General features: G+C 42.0%; 1 protein-coding gene across 2 annotated transcripts in view; it reads right to left on the reverse strand.

The window, feature by feature from the left end:
* Positions 1-6,921: 6,921 nt before the first annotated feature.
* Positions 6,922-19,419, reverse strand: part of Lhcgr (luteinizing hormone/choriogonadotropin receptor) — a 53,369-nt gene continuing 40,871 nt past the window's right edge. The window contains exons 10-11 of one of the 2 annotated variants that reach the window (XM_029471475.1): positions 17,487-17,567; positions 6,922-12,344 (exon numbers count right to left, since the gene is read on the reverse strand). In XM_029471475.1, coding sequence (XP_029327335.1) covers positions 12,077-12,344; positions 17,487-17,567 — 349 coding nt within the window. In that variant the 3' untranslated portion in view covers positions 6,922-12,076. Of the gene's footprint in view, positions 12,773-17,486; positions 17,568-19,419 lie in introns of both variants that reach the window. The other variant, XM_021149364.2, reaches the window with a different exon arrangement.

Here is a 19,419-nt window from a genome sequence, read left to right on the forward strand (position 1 = left end):
CAGGGAAGGTGCACAGATATCTGGTGTTCAGACCTGCCTCCTGGCAGAAGATAAAGGCCTGAAACAGGACCTGTCCCAGAAGTTGTTAGCTTCTGTAGTCCACACTCTCACCTGAGCAGACTAGTCTACAAGGGATCCTGGAACCAAGATGGCTTCCCCAGGTGCTCTGGTAACGCCCTCCCAGGCAGGGAGGACACCTGTCCTCTGGCAGGGAAGGTGCCCGGATGCCTGGAGCCCAGAATGAGTTCTGTCTCACAAGCTGTCCATTAGGGACCTTGGGCGTGTCCTCCGACTCCTCGCCCAGGTGATCCTGTGCTGGCGCTGACTGGAAGGGACCTGTGACCCTGGCCAGGCAAGGCCTCCTGCCTCCCCAATGCTGTCTCAGGTCCTGCAAGACTTGAATGGAACAGAAGCCGAGTTCCACTCATCCATGGTCCCAAGATAGTGAGGAGAGTCCACTAGGGACCTTGGGGGGGGCATCTGCCAACTCCGTGCCCAAGGTGCCTCCCCAATGATATCCCAGGTCCCGCACGATTGGAATGGAACAGAAGCTGTGCTCCACTCACTGGTGGTCCCAACATTGCATGGAGAGTCCCCTAGGGACCCTGGGGGGTGTCTGTCGACACTGTGCCCAAGGCGACCAGGTGCTGGCGCTGACCAGACAACAACACCCTTCATAATAGTCACAAATAATATAAAATACCTTGGTTTGACCTTAACTAAGGAAGTGAAAGATCTCTATGATAAGAACTTCAAGTCTCTGAAGAAAGAAATTGAAGAAGATCTCAGAAGATGGAAAGATCTCCAATGCTCATGGATTGGCAGGATTAATAGAGTAAAAATGGCTATTTTGCCAAAAGTAATCTACAGATTCAATGCAATCCCCATCAAAATTATAATTCAATTCTTCTCAGAGTTAGAAAGGGCAATGTGCAAATTCATCTGGAATAACAAAAACCTAGGATAGCAAAAACTATTCTCAACAATAAAAGAACCTCTGGAGGAATTACCATCCCTGACCTCAAGCTGTACTACAGAGCAATTGTGATAAAAACTGCATGGTGCTGGTACAGTGACAGACGGGTAGGTCAATGGAATAGAATTGAAGATCCAGAAATGAACCCACACACCTAAAACCATCCAGTAGAAAAAAGACAGCATTTTCAACAAATGGTGCTGGATCAACTTGTGGTTAGCATGTAGAAGAATTCTAATTGATTCATTCTTATCTCCTTGTACAAACCTCAAGTCTAAGTGGATCAAGGAACTCCACATAAAACCAGAGACACTGAAACTTATAGAGGAGAAAGTGGGGGGAAGGCCTCAAAAATACAGGCACAGGGGAAAAGTCCCTGAACAGAACAGCAATGGCTTGTGCTATAAGATCAAGAATTGACAAATGGGACCTCATAAAATTGCAAAGCTTCTGTAAGGCAAAGGAAACTGTCAATAAGACAAAAGGGTAAACAACAGATTGGGAAAAGATCTTTATCAATCCTAAATCAGATAGGGGACTAATATCCAATATATATAAAGAACTCAAGAAGTTGGACTCAGAAAACCAAATAACCCTATTAAAATATGGGGTACAAAGCTAAACAAAGAATTCTCAACTGAGGAATACCGAATGACTGAGAAGCACCTAAAAAAATGTTCAACATCCTTGATCATCATGGAAATGCAAATCAAAACAACCTTGAGATTCCATCTCACACCAGTCAGGATGGCTAAGATCAAAAACTCAGGTGACAGCAGATGCTGGCGAGGATGTGGAGAAAGAGAGACACTCCTCCATTGCTGGTGGAATGACAAGCTGAGTATAATCACTCTGGAAATCAGTTTGGTGGTTCCTCAGAAAATTGGACATAGTACTACCAGAGGATCCCGCAATACCTCTCCTGGGCATATACCCAGAAGATGTCCCAAAATGTAATAAGGACACATGTTTCACTATGTTCATAGCAGCCTTATTTATAATAGCCAGAAGCTGGAAAGAACCAGATATCCCTCAATGGAGAAATAATACAGAAAATGTGGTACATTTACACAATTGAGTAATACTCAGCTATTACAGTGAATTTATTAAATTATTAGGCAAATGTATGGACCTGGGGTGCCACGCACACTCCCGTGAAGTCTGCTTGGCAGACTGAGAGGTCTGGAAGTGCTCACGAGGCAAAGAGTTTCATGGAAGCTCACCTCCTGGAGTTCTGGCGTTCTCATTAACTCATATACTCATACCCTGTTTCCGCGTTAGTCTGGTGTATGGATCCATGTGCTCTCTTTTAGTATTATCTTATTATAAGTGTCTTTTAAGATTAAAATCTGACATAGCTAAGCGTTTACCAGTGTTCCAACGTCCTAGAAAGTCCTTGAGCTGACCATGGGCTTGGAATTCAGTAAGAATGTTGCCTATTCAGTGATATTCAGAATTGCCTCTGGTATTACACTATCACTTAGAATAAAAAGCCAAGTTGCTCCCATATACAGGAGTTTACAATGGTTTAGGAAGTAGATTGGACTGTGGTTTTAGAGTACTGCATTATTCATGAGATGGTTAGCTAGAATGGAACTCCCTAATTAGAACCATGACTTGGGTGTGAAAGCCCTTGCTCTAGGAGTGTAAAGACCTCACACCTGGCTTCTAAGACTATAGCTGACCTTAGATAGGACTGACTTTGTCTCAGTTATTTTATTGCCCAGTTCCTGCCAGTCTTTGTGTTTACATTCCTCTGTTTTGTGTAAGAGTCATTAAGCATCCGGTAACCTCATTTGTACCTTGCCGATATGTCACCTAACTTCCCTATTTTCTTCTGTATAAAAAGTTTGATGCTCAATTTGACAAATTACATTCATATTCTACACAACCTCTCCTGTGTGCATCTGTCCGTCATTCAATTCCCTCCAACTCCTTGCCCACCTGTGACCAGAGACCCATTCCAAGAAGACAGAGGGGCCCAGAGGGTCTGCGGCACTGGGGGATATCATCGTTCGTGAGGTAACCCAATCACAAAAGAACTCACCTGACATGCACTCACTGATAAGTGGATAGTAGCCCAGAAGCTCGGAATACCCAAGATACAATTTGCAAAACACATGAAACTCAGGAAGAAGGAAGACCAAAGTGTGGATATTTCATTCCTTCTTAGGGGAATAAAATACCCATGGAAGGAGTTACAGAGACAAATTTTGGAGCTGAGACTGAAGGAAGGACCATCCAGAGTCTGCCCCACTGGGGGATCCATTCCATAAGCAACCACCAAACCCAGACACTATTGCATATGCCAACAAGAGCTTGCTGACAAAATCTAAAATAGCTGTCTTCTGTGAGGCTATGCCAGTGCCTGGCAAATACAGAAGTAGATCACAGTCATCTATTGGATGGAACACAGGGTCCCCAATGAAGGAGCTAGTGAAAGTACCCAAGGAGCTGAAGGGGGTCTGCAACCCTATGGGAGGAACAACAATATGAACTAACTAGTACTCCCAGAGCTCATGTCTCTAGCTGCATATGTAGCAGAGGATGGCTTAGTCGACCATCAATGGGAGGAGAGGCTCTTGGTCTTGCGAAGATTAATGCCTCAGTACAGGGGAATGCCAGGGCCAGGAAGCACGAGTGGGTGGGTTGGGGAGCAGGAGGATGGGGGATGGTATAGGGGATATTCGGAGAGGAAACTAGGAAAAGGGGATAGCATTTCAAATGTAAATGAAGAAAATATCTAATAAAAAAAGAAATAAAAAAAAGATTATTTTAAAGTTGGTAATATAAGTTAGGATAGAAAATTATTTGCATACAAAACTCTAAACTCACCAAGATGGAATAGATTATATAATACTTTTATCTAAGTCATCATGTATAACAGAATGGGCATTATAAATGTAAATCTTACCTAATAGTTTATATTTGTCTCACAATTGTTATTACTGTATTCAAATTATATTTGAAAGAAAATGAACCTTTTATTGGACTAAAAAGCAGGATTGTAGAGAGAATGTCTTATATCTTTATGGATGTGTCATCTGTGTCCTATGGCTTGATCAGAAAATAGGAAGTGCAACATCTGGGAGGCAGAAAGAATTTTGTTGAGAGATCCAGGTGGGACATTCACTCAGGAAAGAGGTGCTGAGATGGATACATGGTACCCGAGCACAGGTAACCAGCCACATGGCAGAATGTAAATTAGAGCAAATGGGTTATAATAAGTTATGATATAGTCAGAGAAGAGCCTAGATATATGGCCAAGGTATTTGTAAATATACCTTGAATATCATGAATAATGCAGTACTCTAAAACCACAGTCCAATCTACTTCCTAAACCATTGTAAACTCCTGTATATGGGAGCAACTTGGCTTTTTATTCTAAGTGATAGTGTAATACCAGAGGCAATACTCCCAGAAATAAGTCTCAGCCTTGAAATATATTTACAAATACCTTGGGGCTGGGAGGTAGAACTGGATCAAACTTCCACAATTCCCGGTCTACCTCTAAGTTCTTGGCCCTAGTAATGGTACCAGGCATGGGTTTTTAACTCATGGAGTAGGCCTTAAATTCAACCAGAAAGTAGGTTGTTTCTCCCGTGACATTGGTACGACTACACTGCCATTGGTCATGTTTTGGCAGGTTGGGTGGTGGTGTAGTTCTCAGGATTCAAATCTGGGTAAGATTACTGGCTACCTCTCTCTCTTTTTGTAGTGAGAATAACAGCTTCCATCACTCTGAAGGCTAGCCAGTAGTAGAACTTTCCAGACCAGTATCAGCTTGATGGAAATGTTCTTCTATATCTCAAGTGTGTGGTGTCCTTAGTAACAGGGTCTTATTGTCATGTTCTGAAGGGTAACCAAAATGTTTGACAATAGTCTGTCATTCTTGGGAGCTTATGGGTCTTTACTGGCCAATGACTCCAGAAGTGGTAATCCATCCCTGACCTTGGCTTTTTATTTGTTAATGCATGGTGTCTAGTAGGGATAATGGCTATCCCATTATGGGTTAACTCCATTTAGACTTTATATATATATATGTGTGTGTGTGTGTGTGTGTGTGTGTGTGTGTGTGTGTGTGTGTGTGTGTACATATATTTTAGGAAGCTTCTACAGCAGTAAGTTTCTAGGTGACTTTTACAAAAGTTTGTTCCTGTTATTCCTCCCCTCTTTTGGTCTTCCCTCCTTTCCCTGTCCTCCCATCTCCAACTCTTAGCCTCTCTATTCAGGTATTCCCCTTTAACTCTTTATGCCACATAGCCATATTTCTTACTGCATTTTGTAGCAAAGTACCATAATGCGAGTTTTTAAGTCTGTGGACAATACCTTAATAGATGTTGTCATATACCCTTTTATAGTGGAGAAAGTGTGTCTTGGGAGGGTAGAGTTCGCTGTGTTGGATGTCTGTGAGAACATCATACATCCTCGTTTGGTGCCAGTGTACTTGGAGATCTTTGCAAACCTTTCTTCTGTTCATGTCTGATCAAGTGCTATCAAATGCACTTTTTACTTCCCTGCAAGCCAAGATCTTGTTGAAATTGCACAGAATTAGTCTCGTAGGGACCAAGTAACTGACCTTGCCTGGTCTTCTTTTGCTTGTTTTATTCAGTGTACAGAAGACCTGTGTCAGTGCCGAAGATGTGCAAACAGTCCTTTGCACAGCACAGACTTCACAGAGCACCACATTTCTAATCCTAACTGACATCTCAGTGTTTGTCATTTAAATTCTGTGAAGGACCCAGGAAGTTTGGAGAGAAGAGCAACAGCTATGTTAACGGGGAGGGGATTTAGCAGGACTATTTTAATTCATACTCTAGCAGGTTAATCTTATACTGTTTTCCATGTAAATATATTCTAGGTCAACTGGGAACACTGTGATTTATAACTAGAAATTCAAACTGCAAGCAGGAAGCCTATAGTATAACTCACAGGGAAAAATATTAATTAAAAATGTGGTAACCCATCCTTATTCAGGGATAAGGCATCTCAAGACCCCAGTGTGTGATGAAGCCACGGCAGTGTCTTTCTCTACACAGGTTCAATGCTACAGAGTTCATTGCTGTGTTAGAGCCATCTTTGCATCACCACAGTTGCACTCTGTCCTGTCATTAAGTAAACAAAGATGATTTTGATGTGATATTGTGACAGAGAAACTCATAACCAGGGTGTCTGCTAAACGACAGTACAGTGTAAATATGCTGGACAAAAACCATGATTCAGTCCTTGTGTGGTTGAGTGTGGTGATATGATCTCATTGTACCATGCAGGAAAGTGGTCAACCAAAACTGTGACAATTGCTTATTTCTGGAGTTTTTCATCTAAGATTCTCAGGCTGGTTGACCTTAGGTAATTGATCACTCATTCTGAGGAAAGTCATTTTCATGCTTGTGGTGTATAAGAGAGAAAGATAGAGATAGAGATAGAGATAGAGATAGAGATAGAGAGAGAGAGAGAGAGAGAGAGAGAGAGAGAGAGAGAGAGAGAGAGAGAACAGGTCTGTGTATATGCAAGTGCCTGAATGGAGGTCAGATGTCAGCAATGAGTGTCTTCCTGAGCTTTTGAGACATGGTCTCTCATTGAATCTGGAGCTCACCAATTCTGCTAGGCTGGTGAATCAATGAGCTCCAGAAATTTGCTTCTGTCCACATCTCTTAATCAGTGCTGGGATTACAGATGAACATTTCTGCTCCTTGTTTTTATTTGAGTCCCAGAGTTCTGAACTCAGGTCCTCATGCTTGTGTGGTGAGTACTTGGTCAACTGAGCCATCTTCCCAGCTAAGAAAAGGTCATTTCTTATATGAGCCTAGTTATTGAAATCCTTTGTGATAAAGGTTCTTAATTTATATTTAGACTTAGTACATTAAAAAAAAGTAAAAGCAAGCCCTTTATAACAAATGTAGTAAGCAGAGAACCAAATACCAATGTTTTTTAAAGTTATTTTTATAAGTTTAGATGATTTATTCCAGGACGATAAATCTTTTTAAGACATTTTGCAGTCGATTTATAACAATATCTAACATGGTGAGAAAATACAAAAAGGAGACATGAGTTCATTGAGGGTTTATGATTTAGATATGAGGGATTATACAGGACAGTAACACAGTTTAGACATTTCCAACATGAAATACTTCTTAACAATAGCAGTTTTATATTTCTGTTTTAAAAATGAACTAAGTTGAAAAGCAGATGTGTTAAAATAGTTTATCTTGCTAACACAGGTGAAGTAAGGATGGGTTTGTGTACTTAATTAATATGCCAAGATAAAGAGAAGGGAAAGAGAGATAGAGAAGAATGCTCAAGAAGTCTAAAGGAGATGGAAAGATGGCTCAGTGGTTAAGAGCACCAATTATTCTTCCAGAGGGGCAAGGTTGGATGTCTAGCACTCACACAGTGCTCACAACTTTCTGTAGCTCCAATTCCAGGGCATCTGTGGGCTCCAGGCATCATGGAAGTAGTACACATGCAGCATACAGATGTGCAGCTAAAGAAGTCTGTAGAGAGACCGTGACGGGTTACAAATTTATCACATCCTTTGTTTTACACAAAGGAGATGTCTTAAGAAGTATAATACATTAGAGAAGGGCTCCAGCATGGCAGTGGAAGGAAATGGCTTTGGGAAGGGTCACTGAGTCCATTTGCTTCAAGAAGAAAATAGCAGAAGAATGGATGATCAGATCTGAGGACAGGTTCTACAGTAATCTCAGTTATTTCAGTTAGGAGTAGGCAGTTATCCAGGCGCTGAGGAGCTCCTTGGGGACTCTGGCAGGCATGTATTGAAATGAAATAGGATTTTAGGAAGGTTCATCAATGGTTTGCATGGTGATGAGGAGCCAGAAATGACTGAAATACAAATTATGTAGTTATAGCAAAGTCCAGGAGTAAGTGGAGAAACATCTTGAGTTGCATATGTGGCTCTAGGACATAGAGTAGAGAGCTGGGTTAGAGGAGAGTTCAAACATAAAGCTTATGGGAGGGAGGATATGCAAATGAAGGAGACAGCAAACTATGACTTCACTTATTAAAACTTCAGTTATGATGTAGAAAATAAGGACCATTATTTATGTAAGAGGTCATAGGTTTTCTATCTCCAGAATTGTCTCCCTTTGTGATTTCTTTATTGTTTCTATTTCCATTTTTAGATCCTGGATGGTTTTGTTCAGTTCCTTCACCTGTTTGGTTGTGTTCTCCTGTAATTCTTTAAGGGTTTGTGTGTGTGTGTTTCTTCTTTAAGGTCTTCTACTTGCTTACCTGTGTTCTCTTGTATTTCTTTAAGGGAGTTATTTATGTTCTTCTTAAATTCCTCTATCATCATTATGAGATGTGATGTTAAACCAGAGTCTTGCTTTTCTGGTGTGTGGGGAAACTAGGATTCACTGTGGTGGGAGAACTGGGTTCTGATGATGTCAAGTAGTCTTGGTATCTATTGCTTATGTTTTTATGCATTTGCCTTTCGCCATCTGGTTATCTCTGGTGTTAGCTGGTCTTGCTGTCTCTGACTGTGGCTTGTTGCTCCTGCAAGCCTGTGTGTCAGTACTCCCAGGGGGCCAGTTCTCTCAGGGAGGAATTTGGGTATGGAGAGCTGTGGTACAGGGTCAGCTCTGGGGTGCAGAGACCAGAAGGATCCTGTCCCCAGCTGATCCTTGGTTCCTGTGTCCTGATGGCTCTGTGAGTGTCCGTCTTGGGCCAGGAATTTGAAGATAAGTGGTAGTTTTCTCAGTTGGGTAGGCACTCCTGGGAGACCAGCTCTCTCTTGGCAGTATTTTTATATGTAGCTCTGTGGCACAGGATCAGCTCTGGGTACAGAAGGAGACTGGAAGACTCCTGTCCCAGGCAGTCCCTTGGTTCCTGTGTCTTGAGGGCTCCAGGCAGGTTCTGCTGAGCAGCAGTGGTGGTTTTATTTGCACTCACAGGCCTGACTGTGCTCCTGGGAGGCTCACTCCCTCCTGGAGCTATTTGGGTATGGATTCCTGTGGCAGAGGATCTGCTCAGGTGGAGTCAGAAGCTGGAGTGCCTGTTTACTTTTTCTTACTACATTGTTTTTTTCCCTGGGATTTATGAATCATAAAGACTATCATGTAGTCACATAAGTAGTTTGATGAGTTAGTAATCTGCTGTGTTGCTGAGACAGATTCTAAGATGAGCAAGAAAGGACTCCACCTGAACCAAGTCGTTCTTTATGGAGCAGAAAGATCATAAATGTAAACACAGAAGAGATTTCTTTTTATTAATCTTACAATCTTCTTTGAATCATTTTATGTAATGACTTAAGAATTGAAAGCAAACTAAATGTGTTGAATCTAGTTATGGTTAGACATTTATTTAATAAAATGCTCACAGGAAGTTGAAAGCTGGAAATAGCCAAGATAGCTATGAGTAGGAGAAAGGAATTTTAATATTAATATGGTAGAATTTCAGTTAGCAACGAGAAGGAATAAATGGATTCAAGCAATCAAGTGGATGAATAGTAAGACTAATAAACTAAGTCCAAAGCCATGTGAAAAAGCACATGTTTTATAGACCTGCATTTTTATGCCATCTAGGGCAGGAAACACTAGTCTGTGGAGAATATCGGCCATCATCCACAGTGTGGGACTCTCTAACTAACTACACTAAATCCTGACACAGTGTGGCTGACATAGGTGTGTGCTGTTCTCAAAACTCAAGTGGCACATTTAAGATTTGTCTGTTTCTCTTCGTGTAAATTACACCTACAATGTAAATAAATATTATATATTATACTCAGTGAATATGAGTACTGACATTCATTTACACGGGGGTGTATAATGTATTCTCTTGTGCAAGACTAATACCTGCAAATTACTTTAAAATATCAAAATATATAAGACATTGGTTGACAGATAAATAACAGATAATTGCATAGTAATGTATGAAAGTCAATATAGTAACATATGGCTTGCGGTAAATAGTGTTGAGGTATGGGTGTTCACTACACAGTTTCTTCAACATTTCTGTACATTTGAAAATGTTCCTAATAAAATATTGGGAAAACTTAAGGAACGTTGAATGTACATAAGCTTTTAAATAACAAAACCTAGCTACCTAATAAGTATTTGTCCATCTGTCAGTGTATCCAATTTTTAAAAATTTATTTCAACGCAAAGGTAACTCTTGGAGAACAATGATTTTTTTTTTTAACAGTATGGGAATCATTAAAGAAGCTATGCTTTGTGAGGACCTTTGAGATCGAATCTTCTTACTTGAATCTTTTCCTAGTTTTCAGGACTTTCAAAATGGTGATGGTCTTTTTTTCTTGTATAATATAATGGCATCTGAACTGTAGAGTTTTCTGAAGATTCAGTTGGTGAGATTATGTAATCCACTCACCAAGATGCTGTGTGTGTAATGAACTTTCAATCAAACGGGAAAAGGGGCAAACAAAAGCTGCACTGTGAGACGCATCAGTCGGGTGTCCTGCAAGAGCCAGCTGTAGGAAGTAACTAGTGCTTCTGACAATACTAGATATATTTCCCAATAAAGTGCCAAGCATAGAAATAACGGGTTAATAATTTTTAAAATTTAAATATTTTGTTTTGCTTAAAGATGCAAAGGTACCTTATGGAAGAGTTAGGGGGAAGACTGAAGGAACTGAAGGGGCTGGCAACCCCAAAGGAAGACCAACAGTGTCAACTAACCTTGACATCTGGGAGTTCCCAGAGAGCATACATGGGCTGGTCTGAGGCCCTCCTGGCTCATATGTAGCAGAGGACTGCCCTGTCTGGCCTCAGTGGGAGAGGATGTGCCTAATTTTGTAGAAACTTGATGCCCTAGGGGAGGGGGAATTCTCTGGGAGGGCACCCTCTCAGAGGCGAAAGGGAGTGAAGAACTCTGAGAAGAGATACCGGGATGGGGGCAAAAACCATAAAGCCTGTAACGATCAAAAAATATACTAAGAAACATTTCCCCATGTATCTCTAGGGAGTTTAACTATCTAGGCACACTTGCTGTGTATCATTTCCAAGATCCTGAGATAGGAGATGAGGAAACTGAGGTGGGTTCCTGCCCACGAGGGGTTTATGCTCTGTAAGCCAAACAAGTATGCAGGAATGTGCCTTCAGATGGAAAGCTAAGTGAGTAGAGTGTACATGGGAAATAGAAGTGTCTAGAATAGAGCTGTCTTTGCACTGATGAAAACAGTTTGAATCTGTACCTCCTATTACTAGTGAGACCCATGAAGCACTTGGGATATGGCTAAGAAACTTTTATTTACCATGCAAGGCTAGCAGCTATCACACTGCACAGTGCATCTCTTGAACGTATTTATCAAACTATCTGAGGACAAAGACCACTTTAAATTTCCAGTCTGTTATGAATATATATTTGGAGATGGCAACGTAAATCACAAGATTGAAGTGAAAAAGATGAAGAGACATGGAAAATGACAACAACTTAGATTTTCTTAATATTAGATTCAACAAACAAAATTATTCTGTCTAAATTATTATAAAAAATTTCTAAACCCTTCTGAAATTTATGTCACCAAGTGTCTTGGGCCACCCTTTGAAGCAGGTTTCAGTTCTCCTGAAGTGCCTCAGGATAAATATTTTTTCTAAAACACATTATATTAAAGTGACTAATTTGGGTGGACTTTTTTTGGGGGGAGCATATTTAGATACAATTCAGTAATGCAGTTACTGAATTAACACTCTTGGAGGTGTAGGTTGTTGACGATGCACTATGGATAACTTCAGGGCAGCCTGGGAAGGCTTACTTGATCTTGGAAAGCCGTTTTTGCAGTTGAAGGTACATGCAGAAAATTCCTTCCTTCTGTAAAGTTCAGCCCGGTGCTTACAGCAACCAAATCTGCTCAGCAAGAGAAAGAAATCTCTCTGAAATGCCTTCGTGAACACTGCATACAGAAATGGGTTGGCACAAGAATTGACAGGATAAAAAAGGACCAGTAGAACTTTTGAGTTGGTGACAGTGATGAGGGGTACTTTGAAGGCAGCTGAGATGGCAAAGAATGAGATGGGCGCCATGCATGTGAAGTCTGTGAAGATGAGGATGGCCATCTTCTTAGCAATTTTTGTGTCCTTGTTAGGAGCCGTCAGCTCTGGATTTTGAACTGCAAAGTATATCCTAACGTAGCACGCACAGATGACGACAAAGGCCACTGCATTGAGGAGCAAGATGGATAATATGTAGACTTGTGACAGAGTGGATTCCACATCCATGGGGAGGCAGATACTGACTTTCATGTAACTGCTGACACCCACAAGGGGCAATGTGGCCATCAGGGTAGAAAAAATCCATCCTCCGAGCATAATTGGGATGGCATGTCTCAGTCTCAGCTTTTGGTCCAGCTGAACAGCATAGGTGATGGTGTGCCACCTTTCTAGAGTGATGACTGTAAGGGTATAGACAGAAAGTTCACTGGCGAACACAGTAAAGAAGCCAGCTGCACTGCAGCCACTCCCTGTCTGCCAGTCTATGGCATGGTTATAGTACTGGCCTTTTGTTTGGGAGTCCACTGAGGCAATGAGCAGCAGGTAGAGCCCCATGCAAAAGTCTGCAAAGGAGAGATTACACATGAGGAAGCGGGGCACCGTCAGTTTATAACGACTGGTCAGGAGAACAAAGAGGACTGTCAAGTTGCCAAAGATAGCTAGTATATTAATTAGCCAAATCAACACCCTAAGGAAGGCATAGCCCATAATATCTTCACAGGGATTGAAAGCGTCTGGTTCTGGAGTACATTGGAGTGTCTTGGGTGAACAGAAGCCATAATCGTAATCCCAGCCACTGAGTTCATTCTCATCAAAGATGGCAGAATAACTGCAAGACAAACATTGGCTTGAGGGAAACAGAAGCGGTTCCCATGATTCTGAGTATTAAAAGAAATTCAAGAATCTTTAGTGGGCTTTTAAAGCTCAAGAAACAAAACAAAACAAAACAAAGCCATCATGGTCTTAGCCTTACATCTATTTGTTAAATTATCTCATTTGATGGAATTCTTTCCAAAGAAAATGAAAAGCTATCTAGACACTATAAAATATATCTGCTTAACACCCCGATGCAAAGACTTAATGACGCTCTTTACAAGGAATGATTTTCTTTGAAAAAACAAGATTAGAGACATAATATATACACACTAAATAAAAAAAAGTCCCTTCTTGACATTTTCTTAGCTATTCATCTTATTTAGTTGCTAACCAAATTGCTAACAAGCTGTTTGTAGTAGCACACAGTGGGATTGGATGGTTTGCAGCATTAAGAATCATCAACTAGTGGGGACTTGTTTGCATTGAAGTCCCTGGTTAATCCCGTGTTCCACATGGGAACTGGGAAACATGAGCAAATGGCTGAGAGTATAGGAGTTGAGGGAGAAGAGGGACAACAGATAAAAGGATGAATTCAAGAACTCCTTAGGGTGCAAGTCTGTTCCTGGGCCTGCATCCATACTCTCTCTTAGGGGCACATCTATTGGCTTTTTTCTTGACAGCCTTATCCAGTTTTAGTTCTCTCCCATTCCAACCTCCTGGAAATGCTTTTCCAAACAGAATTCTGAGTTCTACTTATCCAACTTGACCCTTCTCCATGCCTATGTGATAAATTCACATGCTCTTTGATGATCCTCAAGGCTTTGCTTTTTCTGGGTTCTGCCTACTGGAAATTTTCATTCTCTCTTGATCTCTTTGGTAAATTCTCTCTCATCCTGAAAGGCATGTTCCTCAAGGAAGTTATTCTTGCTTCTATTCACCAGAGACTTTATTATCTTTCTCTGCAAGAGTTATACTTAGTAATCAAAACAATTTTACCAATATGCATGTTTATCTTGTTTAATATTATCTTAGTATTGAGACAGGATATCATGCAGCCAAGGCTGACCTTAAACTTGCTACACAGCCAAGGTTGGCCTTAAACTCTTGATCCTATCTCCCAAGTGTTAGACTATAGGAATTAATGCTCATGTTTGACTGACTCTTAATTTTGGGGTGTGTGTGTGTGTGTGTGTGTGCGCACATTTGTCTCTGTGTGTGCTGGACAGTGGGGAACTATGCATGCCATTCCTCAGGCAATTTTCTACCTTTGTTATTTGAGATGGGATCTCCCATTGTTCTGGAGGTTACCAAGTAGGCTAGGCTGGCTGGCCTGTCTCTGACTGTCTATCACTGGGACTACAAGATTATTGACCATATCTGGCTGCTTTTCTTCTTTCTTTTTTTAAAATGTGGGTTCTGGAAATCAAATTCAAGTATTCATGTTTGCAAGACAAGAACTCTACAAAGATGAAGATCTTATTTCTGGAGTCATGGTGTCTAGCAGAATTTTGGTTCTATTCAATAAATTTTTATGGAGTGAGTAAATCCAGACTAGGGAAGCCCTGGGTATAGAAGGCATTAATAGCACATGGGAACATTGAGCATATATTTGGTGATGGATATGGGTTCAATGAGTTTTGACCTTGTCCATTATCTGATAATTTTGGAAGTTGGATAAATGAGATAATTTTCTGAAAAGCCTATTGAAAGTATGTATTTTACCATAGAGTTTCTCTCAATAAAAGCATCTTTCCATTCCGGGAATGATGAGGGTAGCTTCCTCAATACTGGCCAGCTTTCATAGTACTAGAAGACTATGAATTGATGAGAGAAAAGATCTGAGGCCTTCAGTACTAGAGGAAAAACAACATGAAAATCCTGGAGCAGTATTCAGGTCCGAGGAAGAGCTGTGTCCACACAGAGGACGGCAGAGAACCCTCATCTGTTTCATTATTAAACAACTTTAAAGCAAAACACTTATTAGTTTACTTACATCAAAATAATTTCATATTGTTAGTTTTCCAGGAGATGGTGGTTATAGAGAATGAATAAGGAAACGAATCCTTCTTAATATGGGTGCTCATTGATCATCTGATTGAACCCGTTGTACGGTTAGAAAGGGAGCCAAGATTAAAGAAGGTAGAGATAGGTTCAAGATCCCCATGGGGACAGTGTCAGGATTTCACCTTCACACTCTCAGCTCAGAGATCTTTATCACCACTCAGTCAGTGGTCTCCAAAGTGTGGTACATGGATCAATGTCTATGTGAACCACCAGGGTGTTTGTTAAAAATGCATATCAAAATTTAGAGGCACAGAGCCCAGAAATCTGCACTTCAAGAAGGTTCTGTAGATGCTTCATACAAAATAGTAACACAAAACTGGATAAAAATATTCTAACCATTGTGGCCTTTATTTCTTTTATTCTCTTTGCCCTATCAAACCATCTCACCTGTTTGAGGGGCTAATTTAGGATGCCTAAAAATGCTGCCATGATTTCTTAACAGATATAAGCAAGTGACCCCACATGTTCCTTCCTCCATCCCTCCTTGGTCTTTGTGACTTGCTAGACTTCTCTCTGGCAGGTCTTCTCCTGGGCTAGCTCCCAAGGGCAATAGCATGCTTACTGACAACAGCAGATTCTGGCAGCTCTGTTAGGGAGTATAAATGGACTCAGGGACTTAGAAGTATTAGTGTAGGAGGCAGAAGCAGTTACACCACTGTTCCACTGACAGCTGATAGAGAAAGAGGACCTGTGTGTGGGGTCTTAGGAGGACAGTGGGATCAGCTACAGTGGCAAGAACACGGTGCTTTCTTGGGAAGAACAGGTGAGACTCGGAATGGCTATCTGGTGGAACTTTGCATTTATCTAAAAAGTGTTTTCAGGGGCTGGTGACATAGCTCAGTTGGTAGAGTGCTCACATAGTGTGCATTGGACCCTGGATCCAGGATGCAGCACCCAAATGAACTGGATATGAGAGTCCATGCCATTTCTCCCAGAATTCAGGAAGCAGAGGCAGGGAGATCAGAGTTTCAAGGTGATTTTTGACTGCATAGTGAGTTCAAGACCAACCCAGGCTATGCAAATCTCCATATTTAAAAAAACAGTAGCTCCACCAGGAGCAATGTAACTTGTTAGATTATCTATTCATTTCAGGCAGCTTGAAGCTTCTTACATGGTGAGCTCCAAGGGGAAGACTCATTTGGAAAGGCTGGGGCTAGGCTGATGATGGTTACTGAGGGTGGGTTAAAGTCTCACCATAACCATCCCTTGGTACCACAACTAACTGTACTTAGAAGTGGTTTTCTGTGTATAAGTATAAAGCCACATGACTGCAAAGGAATCATGTAGAAGGAGACCAAGAGACATAAAGACGGAAGGGATACACAGGGAAAGGAGTATTGCAGGGCAGATAGTGGCGACTCAAAGGAAAGAAAGGAAGGAGATAGGCTGACACCCATCCTAAGTGCTGCTGTGATGATGCCCTTCAGTCTGGGTCTGAAAGTCAAGTCTCATTTTGATCACTCCCTACTGAGGGGAAAAGATGTCTCATCAGGCATACGTGCTGCCAGAACTACTCTCCCCAGAAGGTGCATGTCCAGCTCTGTGCTGCAAGAATATTACTACCAAAGATCACATCCAACTTTTCGATACCTTTAGGTCCAAGGTCTTCCCATCACACCCCACATTGTCTCCATAGCACTCTGAGACTGAGAAGAGAAGAGCAAATAGCAGAGATTTGCAGAGTATCTGAGAGGGACATCTGGTTTTGTAGTCCTTCAGGGCACATGGGAGGAATAATAATAAATGCGGCTTAGGGACACAGCCGTTGTCTTTGGAGGCATGCTCTTTTACAAGTGAAGGTAAGTGAAATGCCAGGGCGCTCAGCCTTTAAAGCAAGAAAAATGTTAGGCGTCAGTCAGCAGAATGGACATGTAGCTGCCATCTAGTGTATGGTAATGATGGCATTAAGATGAATGTGAGGGAGCTGGAGAGGTGGTGTTATTGGTGAAGTGCTTGCTGTGCACACCAAGGACCCCAGTGCTGGGAAAGTGGAGGTAAGAGGATCCCTCAGTTTAGGGGCCAGTCAGCTTAAACTGATTGGTGAGCTCTGGGTCTCAGAGAGACACCCTGTCTCAAAACCACAACATCAATGGCTCCTGAAGAAGGACATTCAAGGTGACCTCTGGCCTCCCATACAAGCACATGCATGTGCATCTGCACATGCCAGGACATACACACACACACACACACACACACACACACACACACACACACACACACACACACAAAGGTAACACCACACTTGGGAGTATGGTCTTTGACAGGAAGTCATTGCTTTAGAAGCCATGTCTGCAATCAGTTTGTCTTTGTGGAGTGTAACTTCCGATGGATGAAGACATCATTTAGAGCAGCCCTTGGTGACACCCAAATGCCTGAAAAAAACGAAGCTGCCATCTTATACACACTAATGTTTATAGGAACCACTTCCTTATATCTTAGGCTTTCCCATTTCATTTTGCTTTTCTTTTAAACAGCTACAATAACACGTACGACCAGTTGGCACTTGCAAAGGGAAAATATTCACATTCGAAACTATAGAAAAACTACATTGCAAACATCCTCTCACCAAGACTTTTATCAAAAGAAAAACCGTCGCAGCAAATAACAATAAGCTGCCCACAGAACAAGCCTCGGCTCCCGCCTGTCTGCTCGTGAATACTTACAGCGTCTCGTTATTCGCTTCTCTAACTGTGCTTTCACATTGTTTGGAAAAGTTTTCAAAAATGGAAAATGAAAAATTCTGTCTGAAAGAGAAGAGGTAGAAAAGGAGAAAAACAAGCCATTGATCTTTTGGTCCTTTAGCCCGATGGTGTCTATTTATGCAGTACTTGTCCGCATTCCTTAGCCATCCTACCCTGGGTGAGTTCTGCACCATTGTCCTGACTGAAACGCTTCCCGAGGAGAGACTGTATACCCTCGTGCATTGTTCTTAGCGTCTCCAGCTTAGAGAAAGTGCTTCTGAATGCTAAGTGCTTTGTGTGGGTTCGGGAGAGGTGGGGGGAAAACACGTAAATTTGTTGTATTGAATCATGAGTTTTTCAATGCTTATTAAAAGCTGCTTTTATGGTGTACTCAGGTTTGCTCCTCACCAACTCTTCTCCCTCCTATTCGCCTTGATTAACTACATGGCATTCATGGCTTTAAATTGTAGCTGGAAGTCTTTCTGTCAGGATCCTGTGGGGCTGGGTGTGCTGTTGTTGTGTATTTAGGCCTTCAGCCTTTGGGCAAAACCTAGCATTGGTGTTCCCTTATCTTCTTGTCTTCCCCTCTGGGAAGTTTGGCTTGGAGAAGGGGGATGTGACAAGGAGATAGAAGGCTGATGTATGGCAACCAAGTCTACGGGGGAGGGGCTCAGAAATAAGGAATGAGGGTGAGGGAGCTGCTGGGAGTGCCACAGCCTTCCTTGCGGAGGATGGAGATGTGAGGCACCCAACGTGGACATTGCTCTGCTCTGTTATCCAGCAGCAGTGAAACAGGTCCTTGTAATAATGGTCGTGTGCAAATGCAGAAAGATGGGGATTTGACCACATGGTCTTTCAAAGATGAACCCTCTTGTTATTCTAGATACTGTTATGTTTGTAAACTTGGACTGAGTCTCTGTTCCTGTCCCAGTCCCCACCCACCTCATGTGTAATGGGGGAGGGTAGTTCTGGCTCAGTATTTGACAGAGATACTGTATGCAGACAAGTCCACAGTTAACAGGAACTTGGTCTCTGAATGCTAACACTGGATGACACACATTCTATCTCCACAGTTACCAAAAATGTCTTAGAAAGCTGTGCCCATAGAGAAAGGACCCAAGGAGCTGAAGGGGTTTGCAGCCCCATAGGAGGAACCACAAGATGAGCCAATCAGAACCCCCAGAGCTTCCAGGGACTAAACCACCAACCAAAGAGTACACATGGAGGATCTCAAGGCTCCAGCCATATATGTAGCAGAGGGTGGCCTTGTGGGACATCAATGAGAGGAGAGGCCCTTGGTCTTGTGAAGGCTTTATGCCCCAGTGTAGGGGAATGCCATGACAGGAAAGTGGGAGTGGGTGGGTTAGTGAGCAGCGGGAGGGGGAATGGGATAGGGGGGTTTTTGGAGAGGAAATGAGGAAAGGGGATAACATTTGAAATGTAAATAAAGAAAAAAGCTAATTAAAAAAAAAGAAAGAAAGAAAGCTGTGCCCAGGTAGCCAAGTGTGTCATCTATAGAGTGCCTCAGTTTGCAACAGACTGAACTTAACTCTTCATCTTCAGTGGCCTCTAAGGCTTCCTTGGGCTTTATCGTCCCAGAAGCACCTGTGACTGAGTAGACATAGCCAAGCTCACTCAAGACAATGTGTGTAATGATGTTCACAGATAGCTCAGACAGTCATAGTCTCTAACCCCCTTTCCACCCTCCTAGAATAAAAGGCTTTGAAGTAAACACTCACACGTCTATGACTTCAGGAGGAGTTTGACCTCTTCACTACAGAAGTGTAAGTAGGTGACCAGAACCAGCCTCACCCTAAACCACTATGTCTGTCTGTCTGTCTGTCTTTCTGTCTGTCTTTTACCAGCTTTGCCACCTTCAACCCACCCTTCATTCTGCTGCCCTATTGAGGTTTCA

This window comes from Mus caroli, chromosome 17, assembly GCF_900094665.2.
Source record: "Mus caroli chromosome 17, CAROLI_EIJ_v1.1, whole genome shotgun sequence".
Classification (NCBI taxonomy): Eukaryota; Metazoa; Chordata; class Mammalia; order Rodentia; family Muridae; genus Mus; species Mus caroli.